This window comes from Gorilla gorilla, chromosome 21 (assembly GCF_029281585.2).
Source record: "Gorilla gorilla gorilla isolate KB3781 chromosome 21, NHGRI_mGorGor1-v2.1_pri, whole genome shotgun sequence".
NCBI classification, from domain to species: domain Eukaryota; kingdom Metazoa; phylum Chordata; class Mammalia; order Primates; family Hominidae; genus Gorilla; species Gorilla gorilla.
In genome coordinates, this window is record NC_073245.2 from 61,473,862 (window position 1) to 61,500,715 (window position 26,854).

General features: G+C 48.7%; 1 protein-coding gene across 2 annotated transcripts; it reads left to right on the forward strand.

The window, feature by feature from the left end:
• DDX27 (DEAD-box helicase 27) lies at positions 1 to 25,316 on the forward strand. Of its 2 annotated transcripts, XM_055373174.2 has the most exons (22): positions 30 to 244; positions 3,000 to 3,146; positions 4,510 to 4,569; positions 4,821 to 4,983; positions 6,479 to 6,525; positions 6,647 to 6,733; positions 7,958 to 8,063; positions 9,925 to 10,098; positions 11,418 to 11,568; positions 12,242 to 12,334; positions 14,542 to 14,641; positions 14,804 to 14,945; positions 16,169 to 16,322; positions 17,388 to 17,469; positions 17,575 to 17,752; positions 20,179 to 20,285; positions 20,466 to 20,568; positions 23,131 to 23,225; positions 23,319 to 23,442; positions 23,829 to 23,916; positions 24,868 to 24,942; positions 25,055 to 25,316. In XM_055373174.2, exons 1-22 carry the CDS (start codon positions 59 to 61, stop codon positions 25,071 to 25,073), a joined length of 2,481 nt encoding a protein of 826 aa, XP_055229149.1. In that variant the 5' UTR covers positions 30 to 58; the 3' UTR covers positions 25,074 to 25,316. The 2 variants fall into 2 exon arrangements, with proteins under 2 accessions (XP_030860579.1, XP_055229149.1); XM_031004719.2 differs by lacking the exon at positions 12,242 to 12,334 and having other exon boundaries at positions 1 to 244.
• Positions 25,317 to 26,854: the final 1,538 nt, after the last annotated feature.

Consider the following 26,854-nt stretch of genomic DNA (forward strand, 5'->3'; position numbering starts at 1 on the left):
CGCACTCTTAAGAGGTCGAACGGGGAGGGCGGCAGGGGCTCTGGAACGGAAGTGACGCATGGTACTTGCGCAAAGACGACGAGGAGGCTGCGAAAAGTTAAGGGCCGGACCGCACGCTGTGCTCGCTTCCGGAAGTGGCTTCTGCGACAACATGCTTGCGGACCTCGGCTTAATCGGGACCATAGGCGAGGATGACGAGGTGCCGGTGGAGCCCGAGTCTGACTCCGGGGACGAGGAAGAGGAGGTATGAGCACGGTTCTGGTCTTTGGGTTTCCTTGACTGCTTCCCTTCCTCGCGATTCCTCAGGTCCCTGTCCCCGAATCCTCATCATCCCCTGCCAGCCCCGGAAGTTTCCCGAAAAGGATCTCACCGGGACCTCAAGATTTTCCTCAGTTTCCCCGCCACTAGGTTTTCTCTACGTCCGCCTGCTTCTTTGGCCGTGTCGTTCCCTGTCTCCTTGCTGAACTCAGTATCTATTCACTGAACAGATATTTAACCACGCCCTGTGTAAGAGACGGCAGGTCTCTTACACCTTGTAAGAGGTGAAGTCAGCCATGGTTCCTGCTCAAGGAGCCATGGTTAGCTGTCCTTTCGTATGTTCATCGAGCCAGTGTTTATTGAATACTTACGCATGCTAGACTTAGTGTTAAGCGTTGGGGACGTAGCAATGAACAAGGTGAGTGCCACTCTCCTGAAGCGTATGGTGGTGTGGGGGCTTGCAGACATTAAGCAGTATGGCAATTAAAGAGGTATTGGTGTTCTGAAAAGGATGCTTGCCCTTCAAACATTCAGCCCAGATGTTGTCCCCTCTGCACTCTCATCTGTCCGCCTGATAGGTTTATCCAGATGTCCCATGGCCTCTACAAATTCAACTCCTCCAAAGCTGAACTTGTGTTCACTCTCATCCTGTTCCCTTCTCAAGCCAGAAACCTTAGAGTTATTCTTGACAGTTTTTTCTTCCTCACCGCCGCCAGTGCTCTGCAAGCTAGCTCATGAATCTCTCTTAAGCTTCTCCCGCCTCTCTCCATTCACACTGTACCCACCCTAGCTCCGGCTACTGCTGTCTCATGCTTGCACACCAGCACACCTGCAGTCCACACATACTTCATCTTCATCTCTTTCTCTTGAGCACTTCCAGTGTATTCTTCGCTTAGCAGCAGAGGGATCTCTTTGCGATACAGTCACGTTAGAGACCTCCCTTGCTTTAAAACTCTCCAGCCTGCTGGTAGAGACCCCCGGGCCTGTCCACCTTGCAGAGACTCCTCAGGCAGCGTCTGGGTCCGGTACACTGTCCCCATTTCCCCGATGTCCCCTGCGGGCGCAGGCGGCCACCCAGGCCTGCTGGCTGTGGCCCCCTCTCGGACAGGCCTTGGCTCAGCCCGCTGCGTGGGAGGTCATGGGCCAGTCCCCGAGGAGCCGGGCCCCTGCACAGTGCCCGGTCACACCCATGATGCGGGGCTGGCCTCCAACCCTGCAGACCGCGCCGAGCACCAACTCAGTGTTTGGTGTTTGTCTGTGTCTGTTTTTCAAGAAATGATTCAAATTGCTAAAAACAAAACAAAACAAAACAAAAAAAACTCTCTAGCCTGCTTTCACGTGGCTTTCAAGGTCCTCACGATCTTGTCCTTTCCACCTTGACTTTCATCTCTCACAACTCTCCTCTTCATGACCAACACTCCAGTCTCATTCACTTCATTTTTTTTTTTGAGACAGAGTCTTGCTCGGTCGCCCAGGGTGGAGTGCAGTGGCGCGATCTCGGCTCACTGCAGCCTCCCCCTCCCGGGTTCAGGCAATCCTCCTGCCTCAGCCTCCCTAGTAGCTGGGACTGCAGGCATGCACCACCACGCCCGGCTAATTTTTTGTACTTTTTGTAGAGACAGGGTTTCACCATATTGGCTAAGCTGGTCTCAAACTCCTGACCTCAGCTGATCCACCCGCATCAGCCTCCTAAAGTGCTGGGATAACAGGTGTGAACCACCCTGCCCGGCCCAATACATTGTTATTAACTGTAGTCACCATGCTGTACATTGGATCCCCAGAACTTGTACACTGCAGAACTGAAGAGTGTGTACCCTGTGACCAACATCTCTCCATTTCCACCACACCCCAGACCTTGGCAACCGCCATTCTACTCTCTGTTTCTATGGATTTGACTTTTTTTGATTCCGTATGCATTCTGTAATGAGAAATGCAGCATTCGGTATACGTTCATTGGGATGAAGCTTTTTAATTGTGCTGTTCAAATTTTCTACAGACTTACTCATTTTTGGTCTGCTTGATCTATCAGTTGCTGAGAGAGGTGTGACCCTCATTTCCTTCTTCCTATTTTTTTTTTTTCTTGAGACCGTGTCTCGCTCTGTCATCCAGGCTGGGGTGCAGTGGCGCAATCTCGGCTCACCACAACCTCTGCCTCCTGGGTTCAAGCAATTCTCCTGCCTCAGCCTCCCGAGTAGCTGGGATTACAGGCATGCGCTACCATGCCCAGCTAATTTTTTTGTATTTCTTTTTTTTTGAGATGGAGTTTCACTCTGTTGCCCAGGCAGGAGTGCAGTGATGTGGTCTTGGCTCACTGCACCCTCCGCCTCCCATGTTCAAGCAATTCTCCTGCCTCAGCCTCTCAGCCTCTCAGCCTCTCAAGTAGCTGGGACTATAGGCGTGTGCCACCACACCCGGCTAATTTTTGTATTTTTAGTAGAGACGGGGTTTCACCGTATTGGCCAGGCTGGTCTTGAACACCTGACCTCGTGATCCACCCACCTCAGCCTCCCAAAGTGCTGGGATTACAGGCGTGAGCCACCACACCCGTCTTTTTTGTATTTTTAGTAGAGACTGTGTTTCATCATGTTGGTCAGGCTGGTCTTGAACTCCTGACCTTGTCTGCGTGCCTTGGCCTCCTAAAGTGCTGGGATTACAGGTGTGAGCCACTGTGCCTGGCCCCTTCTTGCTTTCTATCATTCTTATCTCAGCCCCAAAGTCACTCTGTCTCTTACTCTTCCCAGGGGCCCATTGTGCTGGGCAGACGACAAAAAGCCTTGGGGAAGAACCGCAGTGCTGATTTCAACCCTGATTTCGTTTTCACTGAGAAGGAGGGGGCGTACGATGGCAGCTGGGCCCTGGCTGATGTCATGAGCCAACTCAAGAAGAAGGTGAGACTGACAGTGATGGACAGCTCCAGACTTTGGGCTATTAAGATTGGACTGTGAGTTTCAGGGCCTAGCCCTGACCTGACTGACCATCTGTTTACATTCAGCAGATACTACAGCTCCTTTGAAAATAACTGGTTAAAAAAAAACAAAAGAAAATATCTGGTATACTTTTGATGGGATGGGCACAGGGATCACAAATGACTCACTGTCTTTTTTTTTTTTTTTTTTCTGAGTTTGCTTGCTGGGGAAGACTCGTCTTTAATACCAAACAAAGTATGAGCACTTGCCAGGTGGTCTCCGGTGGTGTCACTGTGCAGTGTCCCTGGTTCCCACACAGCACAGCCAAAGATACCACAGATGTCATTGTCATCTGTTTGTTTGCCAAGATCCCATGCCTTTCTGTGAATCTGGTTAAACTAGAAGATGCATCTAAGTTATTTTCCATTTCATGTCTTCAAAGAGAAATATTGCCTGTCCAGAACAGTTTAATCCAGGCTTTGCTGGTCCTTACTCTGATTGAAGTAAACCAGCATTGCCTTTTCTTTTTTTTTTTTTGAGAAAGAGTCTCTCTCCATTGCTTAGGCTGGAGTGTAATGGCGCCATCTCAGCTCACTGCAACCTCTGCCTCCTGGGTTTAAGCGATTCTTGTGCCTTAGCCTCCCGAGTTACTGGGATTACAGGTGCCCACCACCACGCCCAGCTAATTTTTTGTAGTTTTTTTTTTTTTTTTTTTTGAGATGGAATCTCACTCTATCACCCAGGCCGGAGTGCAGTGGTACCATCTCGACTCACTGCAACCTCTGCCTCCTGGGTTCAAGCAATTCTCCTGCCTCAGCCTCCTGAGTAGCTGGGATTACAGGCATGAGCCACTGTGCTCAGCCTTACCAGCGTTGCATTTTCAAGATCGTCTGGAGAGGATTAAAAAAATTTTTTTTTTTGAGACGGAGTTTTGCTCTTGTTGCCCAGGCTGGAGTGCAACGGCATGATCTCGGCTCACCGCAACCTCCGCCTCCCAGGTTCAAGCAATTCTCCTGCCTCAGCCTCCCGAGTAGCTGGGATTACAGGCATGCACCACCACACCTGGCTAATTTTGTATTTTTTTAGTAGAGACGGGGTTTCTCCATGTTGAGGCTGGTCTCGAACTCCTGACCTCAGGTGATCTGCCCGCCTCGGCCTCCCAAAGTGCTGAGATTACAGGCGTGAGCCACCGCGCCCGGCCTAAAATTTTTATATATATAATATGTATATGTATTTTCAGAGAAGGCCAAAATTTTTTCTTTTTCAAGTTAATTATGAAGAGTTTGTTCTCTTATTCGATGTTTCAATGAAAATTTCTTTTTCACCTCTTTATTTTTATCTGCAGAGGGCAGCCACTACATTAGATGAGAAGATTGAGAAAGTTCGAAAGAAAAGGAAAACAGAGGTGAGAAGAAAAGTGGCTGTTTCTCGTTGTTAGGGCCCACTCTTTACTCTCACCACGACCCTAGAATCTCTCTGGAAGCCCTTACAGAGCGGGGCATGGCTGGGGCAGGCGCACTCTTCTGTGTGTTTGCTGTGAATCTGTACTGAGAATCCCCACAGCCGTCCATTCAGGCCGGAGATCTTCCTATCGCTCTACTTAGGTTCTGGATTTCTAGAAGTTTCTCATCACCCTCACTTTAATTTTTTTCCCAGGATAAAGAAGCCAGGTCTGGGAAGTTGGAGGAGAAAGAAGCAAAGGAAGGCTCTGAACCAAAGGAGCAGGAAGACCTTCAAGAGAGTGATGAGGAAGGCTCAGAAGATGAAGCCTCGGAGACCGACTACTCATCAGCTGATGAGAACATCCTCACCAAAGCAGGTAGATGTTACGGTGGAGGTGTCAGTAACGGGGACAGGAGGCATCCTCCTTTACTTTGTAGGGTTTCCTCCACTCTTCTGCACAGTTTATCTTTAAGCTATTCTGCCTACTACATTGAACTCCTTTCTTTTTTTTTTTTTTTTTAAGAGATGTTGGCTGGGTGCAGTGGCTCATGCCTGTAATCCCAGTACTTTGGGAGGCTGAGGTGGGTGTATCGCTTGAAGCCAGGAGTTTGAGACCAGCCTGGGCAACATGGTAAAACCCCATCTGTACTGAAAATACAAAAATTAGCTTGGTGTAGTGGCATGCACCTGTAATCCCAGCCACTCAGGTGGCTGAGGTACGAGAATCACTTGAAACTGGGAGGCAGAGGTTGCAGTGAGCTGAGTTTGTCCCACTGAACTTAACCCTGGGCCACAGAATGAGACCCTCTCTCAAAAAACAAATCAAAAGAGATGTGGTCTCACTCCATCCACAGGCTGGAGTGCAGTAGTGCAATCATACCTCACTGGAAGGCTTGAACTCACTGGCTTAAGTGATCCTCCTGCCTTAGCTTCCTAAGTAGCTGGGCCTACAGGTGCATGCCCCTGTGCCTGGCTAATTTTTTTTTTTTTAGGGACGAGGTCTTGCTTTGCTGCTTAGGCTAGTCTCAAATTTCTAGGCTCAAGCAGTCCTCCCGCCTCGACCTCTAAAAGTGCTGGCATTACAGGCGTGAGCCACTGTGCCTGCTGAATCCTTTCTTTTAGGTTTTCTTTTCTCTTGGGATTTTGTTTGGGTTGTTGTACTTCATAGGTAGTTTACTCTTTTCCCATCTAGCCCCATGCGGCTGCCGGATGCCACTGTGATACAAACTCATTTGGGGTGACATACTCAGATGGGTCCAGCCACATAGTGGGTGCTCAATAAATATTTCTTTTTTTTTTTTTTTTTTTGAGATGGAGTCTTACTCTGTCACTCAGGCTGTAGTGCAGTGGTACAATTTCAGCTCACTGCAGCCTCTGCCTCCTGGGTGCAAGCAACTCTCCTGTCTCAGCCTCTCAAGTAGCTGGGACCACAGGCACACGCCAACACACCTGGCTAATTTTTGTATTTTTAGTAGAGATGGGGTTTCACCATGTGGTCATGCTGGTCTCGAACTCCTGACCTCAGGTGATCCACCTGCCTCGGCCTCCTAAAGTGCTGGGATTTTAGGCGTGAGCCACTGCTTCCTCCCTCAATAAGTATTTCTTGCAGAAATGTGTGCTAAAGCGTCATAATACAGTGTAGTGGTCGAGAGCCTGGTCTCTGGACCAGAGTCACTGGGTTAGCTTTCTCTCTGACCTTAGGCAAGTTACTTCACCATGCTGCCACAAAGTGTCCTCATCTGTGAAACGAGGTTGATGATGGTCACCCCTCAGAGGCTGATGTGTGGCATTGGCACTTAGGACAGTGTCCAGCAAGATGCAAGTGCTTTGTAAGTCTGAGCCGTGGTCATCAGCTAAGTTTTTCTCCATAGATACACTCAAAGTAAAGGATCGGAAGAAGAAGAAGAAGAAAGGACAGGTGAGCTTGGGGCTGCAAGACAGTATGCAGGTCGTTGGCAAACCGAAAGGAGTTTAAGGTCGTTTGGGTTTATTGGCTCTTTTTGTTGAATTCTCTTCTCTCTTTTGGTTTTCTGGTGTAGGAAGCAGGAGGATTTTTTGAAGACGCATCTCAGTATGATGAAAACCTCTTGTTCCAGGACATGAACCTTTCCCGCCCTCTTCTGAAGGTAGCAGCTTCTTGTCAAAAATTTTCTTTGTAGAAGCATGGTCTTGCTATGTTGTCCAAGCTGGTCTCAAATTCCTGGCATCAAGCAATCCTCTTGCCTCAACCTCCCAGAGTGCTGGGATTTGAGCCACTGTGCCTGGCCAGGAGTGGCTTATTTTGGCAACCATGGGATTATCACAGCCACCCCTAACTGGACTTTCTGCTTCTCTCTTTGCCTCCCTCAACTCTTGTCCACACAGTTGCCAGAGAACTCTCTTTTTTTTTTTTTTGAGACGGAGTCTCACTCTGTCGCCCAGGCTGGAGTGCAGTGGCACAATCTCGGCTCGCTGCAACCTCCACCTCCCGGGTTCACGCCATTCTCCTGCCTCAGCCTCCCCAGCAGCTGGGACTACAGGCACACGCTGCCACGCCCGGCTAATTTTTTGTATTTTTAGTAGAGATGGGGTTTCACCGTGTTAGCCAGGATGGTCTCGATCTCCTGACCTCATGATCCGCCCGCCTCAGCCTCCCAAAGTGCTGGAATTACAGGCGTGAGTCACCGCGCCCGGCCAATAACTCTCTTAAGTAATGAGTTCCATCATGTCCCTCCTCTTCTTCTCTAAGTCCTTCAGTACTTCCCAGTCTCACTCGTCTTAGAAGCCCGAGTCCTTATATTGACCTACAAGGCTCTGCCCCTTCTGGCCCTCTCTGACGACACCTCCTGGCACTCGTTCTGCTCTGGCCACACTGGCCTCCTTGCTGGCCCTCAAATAGGTTAGGCCTCCTCTTCCTCAGGGCCCTTGCACTTTCTGTTCCCTCTGCCTGGAAGACTCTTCCAGAAATCTTTTGGGGTGCTCTCTAGCTTTCTTCAGGGTTCAACTCAGTATCCCTTGCTCAGTGAGACCTTCCCTGGCAGCCCTACTGTGAATAGCACTCCCCCCGCTGCCCGTCTGGCCGCTGCATTGTTTTCCGCAGCATCTCTCCATATGACATGTGTTTGTTTTTTGGTCTGTTTCTACCAGACTGTAAGATTCCTGAGGGCAGGGTTTTTATTTCTTTTATTTACTGCTGTGTCCTCAGTGTCTAGAGCACCACCTCACACATAGTAGGCGTTCAGTGAATGTTTGTGGAATGAATGATTGGTGGGGATTGGTGTGGTCCCCACTTGTCTGAAAACCTGCCCTGTTTGTGTTGTGCTGAGACTTCCCCCGCTCAACCCTGTCTGACCCAGTTCTTTTTTCCTCAGGCCATTACAGCCATGGGCTTCAAGCAGCCCACCCCGATCCAGAAGGCGTGCATACCTGTGGGTCTACTGGGGAAGGACATCTGTGCCTGTGCAGCCACTGGGACAGGTGAAAAGGATGGGGACGCAGGGTGGGCAGAAGGGTGTTACGGCCAGGGCTGGGCTCTAGGTTGACTTACCAAAGGCTGGTTTGCTAAATAAATATTCTTGGTTTTTTGAACTATTTCGTTTTTATTTTTTATTTTGTAGAGATAGGGGTCTCACTTTGTTGTCCAGGCTGGTCTTGAATTCCTAGGTTCAGGTTCAAGCGATCGATTTTCCCATCTTGGCCTCCCAAAGTTTTGGGATTACAGGCGTGAGCCACTGTGCCTGGCCATAAAATTTTTGTAACACAAAAAAGATATACTGGTGCAATTGAGAGAGTAAAGGACTTTTAAATTTTTAACCACTTTATTTTGAAGTATTTGTAGATCAGTGGCAAGTTGCAAAAATAGTGCATAGGGTCTCTCGAATCCTTCATCAATGGTGACATCCCACATAACTGTAGGACAAAATCAAAACCAGGAAATTGGCACTGATACAACAGTGTTTCCTAGACTGCAGAGCTTACTCAGTTTACTGAAGGATTAATTTTTTGTTTTGAGATGGAGTCTCACTCTGTCACCCAGGCTGGAGTGCGGTGGCGCAATCTCGGCTCACTGCAACCTCTGCCTCCTGTGTTCAGGTGATTCTTCTGCCTCAGCCTCCCCAGTAGCTGGGTTTACAGGTGCCCGCCACCACACCCGGCTGATTTTTGTATTTTTAGTAGAGACAGGGTTTCACCATGTTGGCCAGGCTGGTCTCGAATTCCTGACCTCAAGTGATACACCTGCCTCAGCCTCTCAAGAGTGCTGGGATTACAGGTGTGAGCCACCGTGCCTGGCATACTGAAGGGTTAATTTTGTAAGATAAACAGTGCATGAGAGGATGTCTGGTCTAGTAGTGGGCCACAAGTTTCAAAGGGTCCAATGAAGGTCATTTTCATTTAATCCTCTTGGGATATCCCTGATCTCTGTGACCATGGCCTCCTGGCCCTGCCATATCAGAGGAGGAAATTTTTTTTTTTTTTTTTTGAGACAGAATCTCGCTCTGTTGCCCAGGCTGGAGTGCAGTGGTGCAATCTAGGCTCACTGCAACCTCCGCCTCCCAGGTTCAAGCGATTCTCCTGCCTCAGCCTCCTGAGTAGCTGGGATTACAGATACACGCCACCATGCCCAGCTAATTTTTGTATTTTTAGTAGAGACAGGGTTTTACTATCTTGGCCAGGCTGGTCTTGAACCCCTGACCTCATGATCCACCTGCCTCAGCCTCCCAAAGTGCTGGGATTACAGGCATGAGCCACTGTGCCTGGCCGTATTTTTTCTTTTTTTTTTTTTGAGACAGAGTTTTGCTGTTGTCACCCAGGCTAGAGTGCAGTGGCGCGTTCTCAGCTCACTGCAACCTCTGCCTTCAAGTGAATCTCCTTCCTCAGCCTCCTGAGTAGCTGGGATTACAGGTGCCCACCACCAAGCCTGGCTAATTTTTATATATTTAGTAGAGACAGGATTTCACCATATTGGCCAGGCTGGTCTCGAACTCCTGACCTCAGGTGATTCGCCTGCCTTGGCCTCACAAAGTGCTGGGATTACAGGCTCCCGCCACCATGCCCAGCTAAGTTTTTTGTATTTTTAGTAGAATTGGGGCTTCACTATATTGGCCAGGCTGGTCTTGAACTCCTGACCTCAGGTGATCCGCCTGCCTCGGCGTCCCAGAGTGCTGGGATTACATATGTGAGCCTGACCATGTGATTTGAAAGCAGAAAAAATATTCTATGAAAAATAAGTTCCTTTATGTTCCCCAACCAGACGTAGTTTTTCTGTGCTCTGGTGAAAACCTAACCCTGGAGGGAACTGAACGTCTTCTCATTGCTTCCTTGCTGCCCCTCCCTCCAGGTAAAACTGCCGCCTTTGCTCTGCCTGTTTTGGAGCGTCTGATTTACAAACCCCGCCAGGCTCCAGTCACCCGCGTGCTGGTGCTAGTGCCCACCCGAGAGCTGGGAATCCAGGTGCACTCTGTCACCAGACAGCTGGCCCAGTTCTGCAACATCACCACCTGCCTGGCTGTGGGTGAGTTTCTGGCCAAGGGCTGCCAGCCCCTGAGAGACTGTGGTGGGATGGAGGATGGATGTGCCCTGCCATCTGTTGGTGTTGGTGACAGGTGCCAGGAGAGGCCTTTGTGTTGATTGAATCCACTTAAAAACTGGAAGACTTTTTTTTTTTTTTTTTTTTTTTTTTTGAGACGGAGGAGTCTCGCTCTGTCGCCCAGGCTGGAGTGCAGTGGCGCAATCTTGGCTCACTGCAAGCTCCGCCTCCCGGGTTCACGCCATTCTCCTGCCTTGGCCTCCCGAGTAGCTGGGACTACCGCCACCACGCCTGGCTAATTTTTTGTATTTTTAGTAGAGACAGGTTTTTTACCGTGTTAGCCAGGATGGTCTCGATCTCCTGACCTCGTGATCCGCCTGCCTTGGCCTCCCAAAGTGCTGGAATTACAGGCATGAGCCACCGCACCCAGCCGACATGTTTTCATAGTGCTTTAGGTGGGTGGGATTTGATTGAGACTTAACCAATCTTCACAAATGAAACCTGAAAACTATGAACATTTTTTTCTTGGTACTGAACAAATTTGGGGTATAATTTCTGCTCTGTGAGAATAATGAATCAAATATTACTTTGGGCAGCGTTTTTCCAATGAAGTTATATGATAGTGTTATCTAGCCTGCATTTTGCCCTCCTTGTGCTATTGGAAGTCAGAAGTGATCTTTGTCTCCCTGTAACAGACACTTCATCACTTTCCTCAGCTGCTTCTCTTAGTCCTTGAATGTTTCAGGCATTCTCTCTCTTTTTTTTTTTTTTTGAGAGGAAGTCTCACTCTGTTGCCCAGGTGGGAATGCAATGGCATGATCTTGGCTCACTGCAACCTCCACCTCCTGGGTTCAAGTGATTCTCCCACTGCTTTCCAAGTAGCTGGAATTATAGGTGTGCACCACCATGCGCAGCTAATTTATGTATTTTTAATAGAGATGGGGTTTCGCCATGTTGGGTGGGCTGGTCTCGAATTCCTGACCTGAGGTGATCCACCTGCCTTGGCCTCCCAAAGTGCTGGGATTGATTACTGGCATGAGCCACCTCGCCCAGCCCATGCATTCTCTTCTGAAGTGCTTTTATGTCATCATCATTGTTGATTTTTGCACTTAGCACAATTTTAATGACATGATCTGTCTTTCCCAGTGTGTTTCTGGGAAACCCATGTGCTTGGGCCTTTGTCAGTCTTACTCTCTCAGTGGTTTCCTCTGCATCTGGCCTGAGGCCTGGTGAGTGGCTGGTGCTCAGTCAACACCCATGAGCAGCTGACCTGGCTGCCTGGTGGGGCTCTCTCCTCTTTGCAGGCGGCTTGGATGTGAAGTCTCAGGAAGCAGCTCTTCGGGCAGCGCCTGACATCCTCATCGCCACCCCAGGCCGGCTCATCGATCACCTCCACAACTGCCCTTCCTTCCACCTGAGCAGCATCGAGGTGCTCATCCTGGACGAGGCTGACAGGTGCTCCTCACAGCGTGGGGCCCAGGGCACTGTGGGGTTCCAAGGCCCAGAACCTGGATGTGGACCTGCCACACTGCGTTATTCTTTGTGGCTCTGGGCCATGGCCGTTGGTGTGCGATACCAGATCAGCCACTTGTGCTGGGGCCTCTGCCCAGCCTTAGCCCATGTTTTCCTCTTTTTTCTCTTTCTCTATTATGGTGGTTAAGTGATAAGGCTGGTCAAATGTTGATCCAGCCACTTCCTAAGGGAGATTTGGAAACATTTAGATTCTCAAAACAAATCTTTTCTCATTTGTAAATGGGAGATAAGGACATACGCACACCATAGTGTTGAGGAGCTGAGGAGGGAGGAAGAGGAAGTGCCAGCGTGGCTCCCACAGGGCCTCTGTGACTGTAGTGGGTACTCCCTCTCCCTCCACCCCGCCCCCCAGCTCTCTGTTCCTCTCTGTGCCATCTGCTCACCTCTTTGCTCTGGGACTGAACAGAAGGAACTCTTCCTGAACTCTGGACTGAGGCGGGAGGTGGGGCAGGGGAAGGAGCTCGCAGACAGCCCCAGGGCATGCTAAGGTTGCAGGCCCTTAATCCCTGACTCTTCACCAGCTTGGGGAATGGCAGCTCCATCCTTCCAGCTGTTCTGAATTCTTAGCGTGTCCTCCTGTTTTCACATCCCACAGCCCGCCTGTCGGCACAGCCTGTCCACACGCCCCCACTTTGTGGCTTCTGCATTTGCCATTTCCTCAGCCTGGAGCCATCTCCTGCCCCTTCAGGTTTCTGTTCCAGTTGTTATCTTGTTAGTGGGGCCTTTGCTGGCCGCCCTGTGACAGTCCTGCCCTGACTTGCTCCTCCTGTTCTGCCTGCATTGTCACTGAGGGTTCATGGAGTGCCGAGTCCCCCTCTCTCCCTAGGATACAGTATTCATGAAGGGGCTACTGCTGTACCCCCATGAACAAGGGCATGTCTAGTATATAGCAGGCGCTCAGTAAATACTTGTTGAATAACCAATTGGCTGACTCCCCCAGAACAAAAGACCCATTCCTGAGGCCTAAAGGATGAAAAAGATCATTTTAAGCCAAGGGGATGTGATCTGGTGTAGGTTTTAAAGGGGGAGGGAAACTATTCAAGTATGTACCTCAAAAGACCAAAACAGGCGGAGGAAGTATTTGAGATTTAGATCAGGAGACAGCTCTGTGTGATACCTGGACCTAGACTGTAGCCCGCACTGGGGACAGAGAAATGCTGTAAGGGGTTGGGCTTGCTGAAAACATGGAATCCAAGGAATTTCACAGATTACTATTATGTATAAAGAGAAAAAGGATCCTTTACAGTGGCGTGATCTGGCAGACACTATAGTCAAGTGACCGACCTCACATCCACAGTTCTGGAACAAACCGGCCGTCAGTATCTCATGATGGAGCGTGAATGCAGGGCACAGCTGTGCCCAGCAGCGCTGTCCCCATGAGGATTTCTCTGAATCCAGTTACTGAGAAATAATTATACGAATCCAGACTGTGAGAAGGATGAGGGGCCTTTTCGTTCCTTTTTTTTTTTTTTGAGTCAGGGTCTTGCTTTGTCACCCAGGCTGGAGTGCCATGGTGCGAACACCAGCTCATTGCAGCCTCTACTTCCTCGACTCAGGTGATCCTCCCATCTCAGTCCCCCGACGTAGCTAGTACTACAGGCACACGCTACCATGCCTGGCTTATTTTATATTAAATAAATAGAGATGGGGTCTCGCTATGTTGTCAAGGCTGGTCTTGAACTCCTGGGCTTAAGAGACCCTCCTGCCTCGGCCTCCCAAAGTTTTGGGATTATAGGCATGAGCCACCTTGCCCGGCCCCAGCTCATTTTTGTATTTTTTGTGGAGATGAGGTTTTGCTATGCTGCCCAGGCTGAGGGGGCTTTTCTAGATGCAGGAAGACTAGAGACGTGGCAGCCAGTTGCAAGGCAGGAACTTTGGTTCTTGCACTAAAACAAAAGGTAACTATAAAATAAAACTTGGCCTGGCATAGTGGCTCATGCCTATAACCCCAGCACTTTGGGAGGCCGAGGCAGGCGGATCACCTGAGGTAGGGAGTTCAAGACCAGCCTGACCAACATGGAGAAACCCCATCTCTACTGAAAATACAAAATTAGCCGGGCGCAGTGGCTCACGCCTGTAATCCCAGCACTTTGGGAGGCCAAGGCAGGCAGATCACGAGGTCAGGAGATCGAGACCATCCTGGCTAACACAGTGAAACCCCGTCTCTATTAAAAATACAAAAAAATTAGCCGGGTGTGGTGGCGGGCCTGTGGTCCCAGCTACTCCGGAGGCTGAGGCAGGAGAATGGCATGAACCTGGGAGGTGGAGCTTGCAGTGAGCGGAGATCGCGCCACTGCACTCCATCCTGGGCGACAGAGCGGGACTCCGTCTCAAAAAAAAAAAAAAAAAAAATACAAAATTAGGTGGGTGTGGTGGTGCATGCCTGTAATCCCAGCTATTCAGGAGGCTGAGGCGGGAGAATCGCTTGAACCCGGGAGGCAGAGGTTGCAGTGAGCTGAGATTGTGCCATTGCACTCCAGCCTGGGCAACAAGAGTGAAACTCCATCTCAAAAAAAAAAAAAAAAAAAAAGACACTTGGAACCTGGAGGCAGCTGAAGGAATTTGAATGTGGCCTGTACTTTAGATATTCACGCACTCGAAAGTCTTGGGTGTGTTGATGAAGTTGTGTTTCTGTAAGAGAAGGTCCTAGTGCTTAGGAGTTGTGTGCTGAAATATTTGGGGTAAGGTGTTATAACATCTGTGACTGACTTGCCACAAAAAGACAAAGCAAATGTGGCAAAATGATAATTCTTGGTGAAAAGATAAAATAATACAATAGATGAGTCCTAAATGTAACCAATGACAACAAACAGCAGCCGGTATGCAATCCCGTGTCCCCTCACTGTGACTGAAGAGCGCTCTCTCCATTTCTGCCATGTCTTTCTCTGCTCCCAGGATGCTGGATGAGTACTTTGAGGAGCAGATGAAGGAGATCATCCGAATGTGTTCCCACCACCGCCAGACCATGCTCTTCTCGGCCACCATGACAGACGAGGTGGGCCGAGGGACTTCTCTGTGGCGGGTGGCAGGTGTGCGCAGAGGTGGCCATGCAGAGGACCCTGGCTGGGCTTGAGGGGGTTTGCCTGGGGTGAGCACTGCTGCCTCCTTCCCTACCACCTTGCAGAGAGCTGAGGAAACCTGGCTTTGTGCTTGGCAGGTGAAAGATCTGGCTTCTGTCTCCTTGAAGAATCCTGTCCGGATATTTGTGAACAGCAACACAGATGTGGCTCCCTTCCTGCGGCAGGAGTTCATCCGGATCCGGCCTAATCGTGAAGGAGACCGGGAAGCCATTGTGGCAGGTGGCAGCCCAGGGCAAGCCTGGGCAGGGTGGGCTGGTCAGCTTCCTTGAGCTCGTAGTATCCATGCTGAAGTGCTTGGTTTCCCCTGCGCCTCTGCCATCCAGTCTTCCCCAGCGCAGAGGCTGCACTGCACTAACGATGATCTGCTGCCTCACTTCTCCACGGGTCCTTCCTCCCTTTGCTTTATCGCCTCACCAATCCTCTTTGTGTCCTGTTCAACTCCCAACCACTTGGCATCAGCTGCTGTTGTACCCGTCAGTCCAGACCACTGTTCTCTGTCGCGTGGATCGTTGCGCAGCCTCTTGCTCGAGCTCCCTGCTTCCACTCGGCCTTTTGTGACTCTCTGCATTGCAGAGCATTTACGATGATTGCTTGCAGAAGACATTCGTACTTATTATGTCCTTATTTGAATACCCTGCGGTGGCTTCCATTGGTTTTAGACTAAAATCCAAACATCTTAGTTTTTTAGGACTCTTCGGGCCTGGCCCTTGCCTGCCCAGGATCCCAGCCGTGGCGGCTTGCTCATGGCTCCAGCCACATTCGCCTGCTTGCACTTTTTTTTTTTTCTTTGAGGCAGAGTCTTGCTCTGTCGCCCAGGCTGGAGTACACTGGCACGATCTTGGCTCAATGCAGCCTTTGCCTCCTGGGTTCAAACGATTCTCCTGCCTCAGCCTCCCGAGTAGCTGGGATTACAGGCACTTGCCACCACTTCTGGCTAATTTTTGTATTTTTAGTAGAGATGGGGTTTCACCGTGTTTGCCAGGCTGGTCTTGAACTCCTGGCTTCAAGTGATCTGTCCTCCTTGGTCTCCCAAAGTGCTGGGATTACGGGCATGAGCCACTACATCCAGCCGCCTGCTTGCACTTCTCACTATAAGCTGGTTCCTGCCTCCGGGCCTTCATGTTTGCCATTTCCTCTGTCTAGAATCTTCCCCTGGATCTTCCCATGGATCATCTGCCTTGTCATTCAACCTAATGTCACCTTTTCAGAGAGGCCAGCCCTTAGCTGCTTCCCCCTCGTCCCTGCACTCTCTCTCACAGCATTTTTCATCCCCCAGGAATTGGCTTCTCTGTATCCACCCTGGAATTTGAGTTCCACAGGACAGGGACAGTGTCTGTCTATCCAGTGCCAGGCACAGTGACCATACTTTGTGGATGAGGAGGGGGTACATGTTGAATAAGAGCCTAGAAACAGCTGCCAGCTCAGTCCTCTCTTCCTGCCAGCTTTGTTGACGAGGACCTTCACTGACCATGTGATGCTGTTCACGCAAACCAAGAAGCAGGCCCACCGCATGCACATCCTCCTGGGGCTCATGGGGCTGCAGGTGGGCGAGCTCCATGGCAACTTGTCACAGACGCAGCGGCTGGAGGCCCTCCGGTAACATTTGGGGTGGGGACTGAGGCTCCCACCATCCTTCTGGGGCAGAGAGGATAGAAGGAAGAAGAGGACCCTGAGCATTCTATTAGAGCATTAGCAGGGGACACATAGCATGATCTTGGCCTTGAACATTTTAACCTAACCACTGTGAGGTCATGTCTTAGATGTGTTTAGAACTCTGACTTCATAGTCAGAGATGACCCTCATGCCCTTGGATGCTTGTCCCTAGCATGGGAGCTGTTGTGTGGCGTTGACAGAGGAAGCTGGCTTGGAAAGGCAACACATGGTCTCTTCTTGGAAGCTTTCTGAGAGTGGTGAACATTCCTGGGTCTGGTTGAACAAGATTTAGAGTCAAAGTTAGCAGCCATTACTTGAGCATCTACTTTGCCAGGCACTGTGCTGCGTGCTTTCCATGTGATTTCTTGTTTAGTCCTCAGAGAATGGCATCAAGGTGGTTGGCAAGGAGGAACCCTTTAGAACTCTCCACCTAACCCTGTTCATCCGTGGGTGCTGAAAGGTGTTTGTTAAAGATAGGCTGATTTAAACTGACACAATTGCCTGTGCTGTTAGCAGATACAGAACTACGTTTGCCCTGTATGATGGGTTGTTGAAGGGTGGGTGTAAATATCCCATGTGCTCACATTTAGAATCTATCCCTATTTTTTTTTTTTTTTTTTGAGATGGAGTCTCGCTGTGTTGCCCAGGCTGGAGTGCAGTGGTGCAATCTTGGCTTACTGCAAGCTCTGCCTCCCAGGTTCACACCATTCTCCTGCCTCAGCCTCCCAAGTAGCTGGGACTACAGGCGCCTGCCACCACGCCCGGCTAATTTTTTGTATTTTTAGTAGAGACAGGGTTTCACTGTGTTAGCCAGGATGGTCTCAATCTCCTGACCTCGTGATCCGCCCACCTCGGCCTCCCAAAGTGCTGGGATTACAGGCGTGAGCCACTGCGCCCAGCCTCTATCCCCATTTTAATGCCCTGTTCTGTCCTCTGCTGGCTCAGGCTCTTGTGGAGCATTATTAGGGGAGGGTGTCTGGATGAACAGCTGTTTGTGACTGTTTCTAGGCGTTTTAAGGATGAACAGATTGACATCCTCGTGGCCACTGATGTGGCAGCCCGTGGACTTGACATTGAGGGGGTCAAAACGGTGAGCAGACCCTATCTTCCTTGGACTTTTGGTGGAAGTCTTTTTGCCTCTTCGCACCCCCCTTCCCTTGCCAGGCCTGACTGATGTTCATTTTTGACCTTCTAGGTAATCAACTTCACAATGCCTAATACCATCAAACATTATGTCCACCGGGTGGGGCGAACAGCACGTGCTGGCAAGGCTGGGCGCTCAGTCTCTCTGGTGGGAGAAGATGAGCGGAAGATGCTGAAGGAGATTGTAAAAGCTGCCAAGGCCCCTGTGAAGGCCAGGATACTTCCCCAAGGTGAGCAGGCACCCCTGTGGCAGTGCAGAATGGCTCGGTGGGTGGGGCAAGGACAGAATGTAACGGCTGAGAGCAGGTACTTTGCAGTTCAGAGCCAGATTTGAATTCCAGCCCTGCTGCTTCCTTGCCGAGCGACCATGTGCAGGTTTCACCTCACCTCTCTGAGCTTGCCTCCTGTGTGTAGAAGGGAATTATGACAGAATTGTAAACACAGTGCCCCATTTAGGTGGAAATTGAGAAGAGAAGGTTGCTTGGGGCAAAATTCTCACTAAACTCCTCTTTCCCTTACTGTTGGTGGTGGGGAAGAGAGAGATCAGTACTCATTCTTTTTGGGTCCTTTCATTGATTTTGTTCCTCTGATCTGTAGGGGTCTTATAAAGCACATCCTCTTTAAAGTCTTTTTTTGTTTTGTTTTGTTCTTGAATTCCTAGGCTTAAGCAATCCACCCACCTTCTGCCTCCCAAAGTGCTGGGATTAACAGTAATGAGCCACCATGCCCAGCCTTAAAAATTTTTAAAGTTATAATACATATTTAGCCTGAGCATGGTAGCTCTTGCCTATAACCCAGCACTTTGGGAGGCCAAGGCAGGAGGATTGCTAGAGGCCAGGAGTTCAAGACCAACCTGAGCAATATAGTGAGCTGCCTGTCTCTAAAAAAAAAAAAAATTAGCTGGGCATGGTGGTGTGTGCCTGTAGTCCCAGCTATTCAGAAGGCTGAGGCAGGAGATCTCTTAAATCTAGGAGGTTGAGGCTGCAGTGAGCTATGATTGCACCACTGCACTGCAGCCTGGGCAAAAGTGCAAGACCCTGTCTCTAAAAAATGAAATGAAAAGTACGTATTTATTGTTGGAAATTCGTAAATTAAAAAAATGTAATTCTGTGTCAAAGAGCTCACCACTGGTAGCATTTAGGTGTATGTCTTTTCAAACCATTTTTCCTTTCTTAAATGTCCCTTTTATTTTTTTCATTTTCATTGTCTTCATTTAGTCAGCGACTAGTTATTGAGTCCTGCTGTGGGCCTAGTGCTATTGATTCTGTTCTAGGTGCTGGGGATACAGCAGGGAACAAAGCAGAGCTGTGGTTCTGGGAGAAAGAGACAATAAATAAGCTAACAGTAGATGTGATTGAGAACAGCAGGAGGAGACTGCCTCATTAAGCTGTTAAGGAAAGGCCTTTGCACAGCTGGCATTGGAGCTGAGTCCTGGATGATCGGAATGAGGCAGCCATGAGAGGTTTGAGGGCAAAGTGCTGAGCTGAGAGAACAAGGGCGGAGGCTGTGAGGTAGGAACGAGCTTAGTGTGTGAGAACAAGAGAAAGGTCAGGAGGCCCAGGCGTGGTGAGCAGGGACACACAGAAGATCAGAGCGGTAGGCAGGGGCCACTCTGAGTCTGGGGGATATGAAGCAGAGAAGGCACACATTACAAACACCATTTCCTATGTCAGTAAATGCACAGCTAAATTATTTTCATCAGTTACACAGTATTAGTAGTCACCCTTATTTTATTTTATTTTATTTTATTATTTTTGAGATGGAGTCTTGCTCTGTTGCCAGGCTGGAGTGCAGTGGTGCGATCTCGGCCCATTGCAACCTCTGCGTCCCGGGTTCAAGTGATTCTCCTGCCTCAGCCTCCCAAGTAGCTGGGACTACAGGTGCGTGCCACCATGCCCAGCTATTTTTATATTTTTAGTACAGGTGGGGTTTCACCATGTTGTCCAGGATGGTCTTGATCTCTTGACCTCGTGATCCACCCGCCTTGGCCTCCCAAAGTGCTGGGATTACAGGCTTGAGCCACTGCCTTATTTTGTTTAAGATAAGGTCTTGCTTTGTTGCCCAGGCTGGGGTACGGGGGTGCGATCATAGCTTACTGTTGCCTCGAACTCCTGGGTTCAAGCAGTTCTTCTCCTCAGCCTCCTGAGTAGGTGGGACTACAGGTGTGTGCCACCATGATGGCTAATTTTTTTTTTTTTTTTTTTAGATGGAGTCTCGCTCTTTTGCCCAGGCTGGAGTGTAGTGGTGTCATCTTGGCTTACTGCAACCTCCGCCTCGTGGGTTCAAGCAGTTCTCCTGCCTCAGCCTTCTGAGTAGTAGCTGGGATTACAGGCGTGTGCCCCCACACGTCTATTTTTAATAGAGACGGGGTTTCACAGCATTGGCCAAGCTGGTCTCAAACTCCTGACCTCAGGTGATCCACCTGCCTTGGCCTCCCAAAGCGTGGGATTACAGGCGTGAGCCACTGCGCCTGGTGTTTTTTTTTTTTTTTTTTTTTTGTAGAGACAGAGTCTGGCCATGTTGCCCAGGCTGGCCTCAAATTCCTGGGCTCAAGCAATCCTCCCACCTCAATCTCCCAGAGTGCCGGGTTACAGGTGTGAGCCACCATGCCTGGCCTACCCTTATTTGTAAATCCTTTTTATTTTCTCCCATTGAGATGTCATCCTCAAATTCCGGGACAAGATTGAGAAAATGGAGAAAGATGTGTATGCAGTTCTGCAGCTAGAGGCGGAGGAAAAAGAGATGCAGCAGTCAGAAGCCCAGGTGAGGCTGCGAGGCGGGATCTTGTTCACAAGGCTGCTCAGTAAGCAAGCTGCTGCATCCCTGCTGGTGCTGCCCTTCTGAAATGTTTCTCCCATCAGAGCCCCAGGCATTTGCAGCCTGTGGCTTCCTGTGTTAGTAGATACGGGTTTCACGGCAGGCATCCTTTTGTTATCTCTACAGATCAATACAGCAAAGCGGCTCCTGGAGAAGGGAAAGGAGGCAGTGGTCCAAGAGCCCGAGAGGAGCTGGTTCCAGACCAAAGAAGAGAGGAAGAAGGAGAAAAGTAAGTCAGGGAGGTTCCGCAGAAATCTAAATACAGAATTACCCCACAGGACTCAGCAGTTCCATTCCTAGTTCTGTACTGTAAAGCAGCGGTCCCCAACCTTTCGGCACCAAGGACCAGTATCGTGGAAGACAATGTTTCCACATTTGGGGTGTGGGGGGTGCATTAGATTCTCATAAGGAGTGCACACCCTAGATCCCTCGCATGCGCACTTCACAATAGGGTTAGTGCTCTTATGAGAATCTAATGCTGTTGCTGATCTGACAGGAGGCCAAGCACAGGTGGCAATGCTTGGTTGCCCAATGCTCACGTCCTGCTGTGCAGCCTGGTTCCTAATACGCCATGGACTGGAACCGGTATGCAGCCTGGGGGTTGGGGACCACTGTTGTAAAGGATGTAAACAGGGACTCAAACAGATACTTAGATGCCAGTGTTCTTTGAATTACTGTTCATAATAGCAAAAAGGTGGAAACAAACTATGTTCATCAACAAGTGAATGGATAAACAAAATTTGGGGTGTGTGTATATATACACACAATGTAATATTATTCAGCCATGAAGTTCTGATACATGCCATAAGGATGAACCTTGAAAATATTAAGCTGAATGAAATAATCCAGACACAAAGGGACAAATACTGTCTGATTCCACTTAGACCTGAGATACCTAGCTGGGCAAATTCACAGAGACAGAAATAGATTATAGATTACTTAGGGCTAGGGGAAGGGGGGTTATAGGAAATTATTAGTGGTTGCAGAGCTTCTGTTTTCGATGATGTCAGTGAGTAGCCTCCTGATAGGAGTTTTGGAAACAGATAGTGGTGACGGTTGTACAATGTTGTGAATGTAAGTAATGCCACTGAATTGTATACTTAAGATTGGGTAAAATGGCAGCCTTTGTTTTATATGTGTATATATAACCACAATAAAAATAATTTTAAAAAAGTCAGGAGATATTTAATACAGATTTCCTCTCCATCTCCCTTTAAAAAAGACCCAAAACACTTATAAGTTCACATTGTTCTATGCCTCGCCTTTTCACTTAATTTTGAAGCTTAGAGATATGTTTTATATAGGCCCACATATGGCTGCCCTTTTTGTTTTTTGTTTTCAGATGGAGTCTTGCTCTGTCACTGAGGCTGGAGTGCAGTGGCGCAATCTCGGCTCACTGCAAGCTCTGCCTCCTGGGTTCACCCCATTCTCCTGCCTCAGCCTCCTGAGTAGCTGGGACTACAGGTGCCTGCCACCGCACCTGGGTAATTTTTTGTATTTTTAGTAGAGATGGGATTTCACCATGTTAGCCAGGATGGTCTCGATCTCCTGACCTCGTGATCCGCCTGCCTTGGCCTCCCAAAGTGCTGGGATTACAGGTGTGAGCCACTGCACTCGGCCCCCTTTTTGTTTTTTTTAATGGCTTCATGTTCTTCCATCATATGAGTAGATTGTTGAGGGACATTGAGGTTGTTTACAATCATTTGTCATCCAGCCTGGGCAGCATGGCAAAACCCCATCTCTACTAAAAATCAAAAAATTAGCCGGACATGGTGGCGCATGCCTATAGTCCAACTACTTGAGAGGCTGAGGTAGGAGGATCACCTGAGCCTCGGGAGGTCAAGGTTGCAGTGAGCTAAGATTCTGCCACTGAACTGCAGCCTGGGCGGCAGAATGAGACCCCGACTCAAAAGAAACCACCGCCACCACCAATAAAAAACCCAAAAAATAATCATTTGTCATTACAAACAAGTGATGTAGGGAATAACCTTGCACATATGTCCTTTTACAATTAAGCAAGTGTATATTTGGCTTGCAGGATTAATTCCTAAAAGTGGAATAGTGGGTCAGAGGATATTTGTATTTCTAGTTTTGTTAGAGGTTGCAAAATTTCCCTCCTAGAGGGTATACCAGCAGTTTTAGAAATGCTGTCTATATTTGATGGGACAAAATAAGGGTGTATATAAGTTAAATTTCTGATAAAAATAGAGTTATAACTGTATTGGTGGGTAAAGTAGTATAAGTGACCTAAATCTTCATCCTTCATAGCAGGAGGTTTGTAATGAGTATCTTAAGTGGATTGAGAAATAGTCAAAAAAGCATGTTATTTAGTGAGATGGAGGTAATCAGTGGAAGAAGTGCTTGCGGCTTTTCTTTTCCTTTTTTTTTTGAGGCAGGGTCTCGCTCTGTCGCCCAGGCTGGAGTGCAGTGGCGCGATCTCAGCTCACTGCAGCCTCCCCTTCCTAGGTTCAAGCAATTCTCTCACCTCAGCCTCCCGAGTAGCTGGGATTACAGGCGCACCACCATGCCCAGCTAATTTTTGTATTTTTAGTAGTCGGGGTTTCACCATGTTGGCCAGGCTGGTCCCAAACTGCTGACCTCAGGTGATCCACCCACCTCAGCCTCCCAAAGTGCTGAGACTACAGGCACGAGCTACTGCACTCGGCCAAGAAGTGCTTGCCGCTTTTCATTTTAATCTGCTAATTTACCAATTGAAAACGTGCACTTCTTATCGTAAGCTTAAAAAAAGATAAAATCATCCCTGAAATCTTATGCTTTCTTCTCATCCCAGTTGCCAAAGCTCTGCAGGAATTTGACTTGGCCTTAAGAGGAAAGAAGAAAAGGAAGAAGTTTATGAAGGATGCCAAAAAAAAGGGGGAGATGACAGTGAGTGGCCTCCCTTTTGGAGTTTGGGCCCACTTGGTGGGGTGGGTCAGAGTGGCCTGGTGTTCCACACTCACACCTCCCCACTCCTCCTAGGCAGAGGAAAGGTCCCAGTTTGAAATCCTCAAGGCGCAGATGTTTGCTGAACGGCTAGCGAAGAGGAATCGCAGAGCCAAGCGGGCCCGAGCAATGCCTGAGGAGGAGCCAGTGAGAGGTCCTGGTAGGTGAATGGGGAGCCCAAAGGAGCTTGTACGAGGTTTTCCTGAAACCTGTGCTTTCGGTCAGGGAGAAAATCTGAGGGATGATGACAATAGCCCACATTATTTGAGTAATTAGTATGTACCAATGTGTACAGCTATCCCTCCATGGTCTAAGGGGCGCAATGACCTTGTGGTTGGTGAGAACTAGGATTTGAACGCCAGCTTTTCTGACTCCGGAGCCTGAGACCTCACCAGCTGCTACTTGGAGGAGCTGGTGAGGACAGAATGAAGATAGTCTTTGGATGCCAGAGTATCCACTGAACTTGGAATCATTACCTTGAACTTAAGGGGATTTAGGAGCTTGGGCCAAAGACAACCATATGTAACCCATTCTCTCTGTGCACAGCCAAGAAGCAAAAGCAGGGGAAGAAATCTGTATTTGATGAAGAACTCACCAACACAAGCAAGAAGGCCCTGAAACAGTATCGAGCTGGGTAGGATTTTAAGTCATCATGGAGCCCTTGGTATTCTTTTTTTTTTTTTTTTTTTTTTTGAGACGGAGTCTCGCTCTGTCGCCCAGGGTGGAGTGCAGTGGTGCATCTTAGCTCACTGCAACCTCCACCTCCTGGGTTCAAGCGATTCTCCTGCCTCAGTCTCCCAAGAAGCTGGGACTACAGGCGCACGCCACCATGCCCAACTAATTTTTGTATTTTTAGTAGAGATGGGGTTTCACCATGTTTGCCAGGATGGTCTCGATCTCTTGACCTCGTGATCCACCCGCCTCAGCCTCCCAAAGTGCTGGGATTACAGGCTTGAGCCACCGTGCCCGGCGAGCCCTTGGTATTCTAATGGAAGCTATGAGTCTTCTGCCTCCTTCCCCATTCCCAGTTTTTGCACACCTATAGCTTTATACTATGTAAATTCAAGGGTACCTGTCTGTTCTCCACCCCCCACCCCTCTCAGGGCCACCTGAGGATCCCAAGGTGAGAACAGGAGAGGGGTGTTCAGTTAGCACTGTTCCTGCCTTGGAGGTGAAATAGTACATTGTTGGGTTCAGAAATGGAGCTTTCCTTCAGGGGACTGATAACTCTTTCATCTCAAGCTCCATCCTGCAGAACCCCAAACAGAGAATCCTGGCTTGCTCTTAGGAATATGTTGTCCCACACCATTTTCCCCAGCCCAAGGTTGGGGTAGGGGCAGACTAAGCTTCCCAAGTAGTCGTATATACCTAAGAAGGGCCTCTTCCAACCTTGTTTTAAAATTGGGCCCTGACTTCCAGAAACACGTTATCAGGTGGAAACACATAAAGGCTTAGAACTTAGAGCCTGAAAATGATGCATCCCAGAGATGCTACTGCTTCATGTAGGAGCTGGGGAGGGTGGGGGTGAGACAACACCCATTTGTTCAACAGTTTGCTCATTTCAGCATGTCATCTTCTCTCACAGCCCTTCCTTTGAAGAAAGGAAACAGTTGGGCTTGCCCCACCAGAGACGAGGAGGAAACTTTAAATCTAAATCCAGGTGATACTGGCTGTTTTGGAGGGGCATAGGTTTTGGGATTAGAGATAAAAACCTTTCATGGAAAAGGAGCTTCTCCATCCTCATTCTGGTCTTAACTCTGGTTTTCTTACAGATACAAGAGGAGGAAGTAGCTGTTGTGGCCTGAAGAAATTCATGGGGGCAGCCCTTAAATCCCTTCCCTGTGGGAAGTCATCCTGGCTGGTCTGTCTTTTCTCCATTTGTTTAAAAAAACAAAAAACAAAAAAAAAAAACTTTGGTGTGGTGGTATGGTACGTAGCTATTTTCCTAAGCATGTCTGTCAATCTCCCTTCTTGCTCATTAGCTTTCATATGACTATATTAAATGGAAGTATTTTTGGGAGAAAGAGAAACCAATCCAAGTGTATATCTTATTACTATCTCTTCCTCAATGGCAAATGTGCTCACAGTCTACTAGCTTGGTATCACCACATACAGTTGGAATGCATAATCTTTATGCTTGTAGAGGAACTGGGTATGGAGTGAGGAAATTCTTGGTAGAAGTTCTCTTCTAGCCTGGGGAACATAACAAGACCCTGTCTCTTAAAAAAAAAAAAAAAACAGATAAGTTCTCTTCTGTTGATACTCTAGAACTAAGAGCTAAATGATAGCTGAAGAAGATAGCTAAATGATAACTCTTAGTTCTAAAACATCAACAGGGGAGAACTTTAGCATGAATGCCAACCATGCACCAGATATTCTGTGTGCTGAATAGAATCCAGTCAACTCACTGCACTCCTGTGAGGCAGGCAGTGATATCCTCATTTTCCAATAAACAGAGGCTTGGAAAGACTAACTTTCCAGAGTTGCACAGCTGGGAATTCAGGTTTTCAACCAACATCTACTTGAACCCTCACCTTACCTCTTGCTGCTGTGCTGTGGAAATGCTGCTGGAGAAATGGAAGCCCGAAAAGGACAGAAGGAGCCTTGACACCATAAATTAGTTACTTGCTGCAAAAACCAGTCTCTTGTCCTCCAGGCTGGAGTGCAATGACACGATCTTGGCTCATTGCAACCTCCACCTCCCGGGTTCAAGCGAATCTCCTGCCTCAGCCTCCCAAATACCGGTGATTACAGGTGCCCGCTACCACGCCTGGCTAATTTTTGTATTTTTAGGAGAGACAGGGTTTCACCATGTTGGCCAGGCTGGTCTTGAACTCCTGACCTCAGGTGATCCACCACCTCAGCCTCCCAAAGTGCTGGGATTACAGGCATGAACCACCGTACCTGGCCAAAAACCAGTTTTGATCCTGTAAGAACGTCGGTTCTCATCCTTTTCTGACTCAGAATGAGATGAAAGCTGTGGGGCCCCACCTGGGAAAACTGTATAGTTTGTTATAATTTCAGGGAGTACTTACCACCCTACCCCCAGCTTAAAAATTATAAGTTATCCAGTAGCACATACCCTAGATACTAAAGAGTGTGTTCAAAGCTATTCGTTCAGGCTGCACCTAAGTCACCAACAGAGAGTCCAATTCAGAAAATGATAGCACAACTGTGTGATGGAGTACACAGTTCAGACTACTGTCTTTCTGGATTTTACAGAAAGTAGGTTATTAGGCTAAAAAAGCCAAGTGCAGAACTGTGTACTTTTTCTTTTCCTTTTTTTGAAGCAGGGTCTCACTCTTGCCCAGGCTGGAGTGCAGTGGCTTCACTGCTCACTGCAACCTCGACCTCCCCAGGCTCAGGTGATCCTCCTACCTCAGCCTTTGGAGTACCTCGGACTACAAGTGCAAGCAACCACACCTGGCTTATTTTTGTATTTTTTTTTTGTGGAGATGGTTTCGCCCTGTTGCCCAGGCTGGTCTTGAACTCCTGGGCTCAGGCCATCTGCCCAATGTGGCCTCCCAAAGTGCTGGGATTACAGATGTGAGCCACCATGCCTGGCCTAAGGG

Excerpts from the sequence above, each read along its gene's own strand:
- DDX27 (XM_055373174.2), top strand. The coding sequence starts at position 59 with ATGGTACTTGCGCAAAGACGACGAGGAGGCTGCGAAAAGTTAAGGGCC. Across the intron at positions 10,099-11,417 it reads CACCACCTGCCTGGCTGTGG|GCGGCTTGGATGTGAAGTCT; the intron begins GTGAGTTTCTGG and ends TCCTCTTTGCAG. Across the intron at positions 11,569-12,241 it reads ATCCTGGACGAGGCTGACAG|CCCGCCTGTCGGCACAGCCT; the intron begins GTGCTCCTCACA and ends CACATCCCACAG.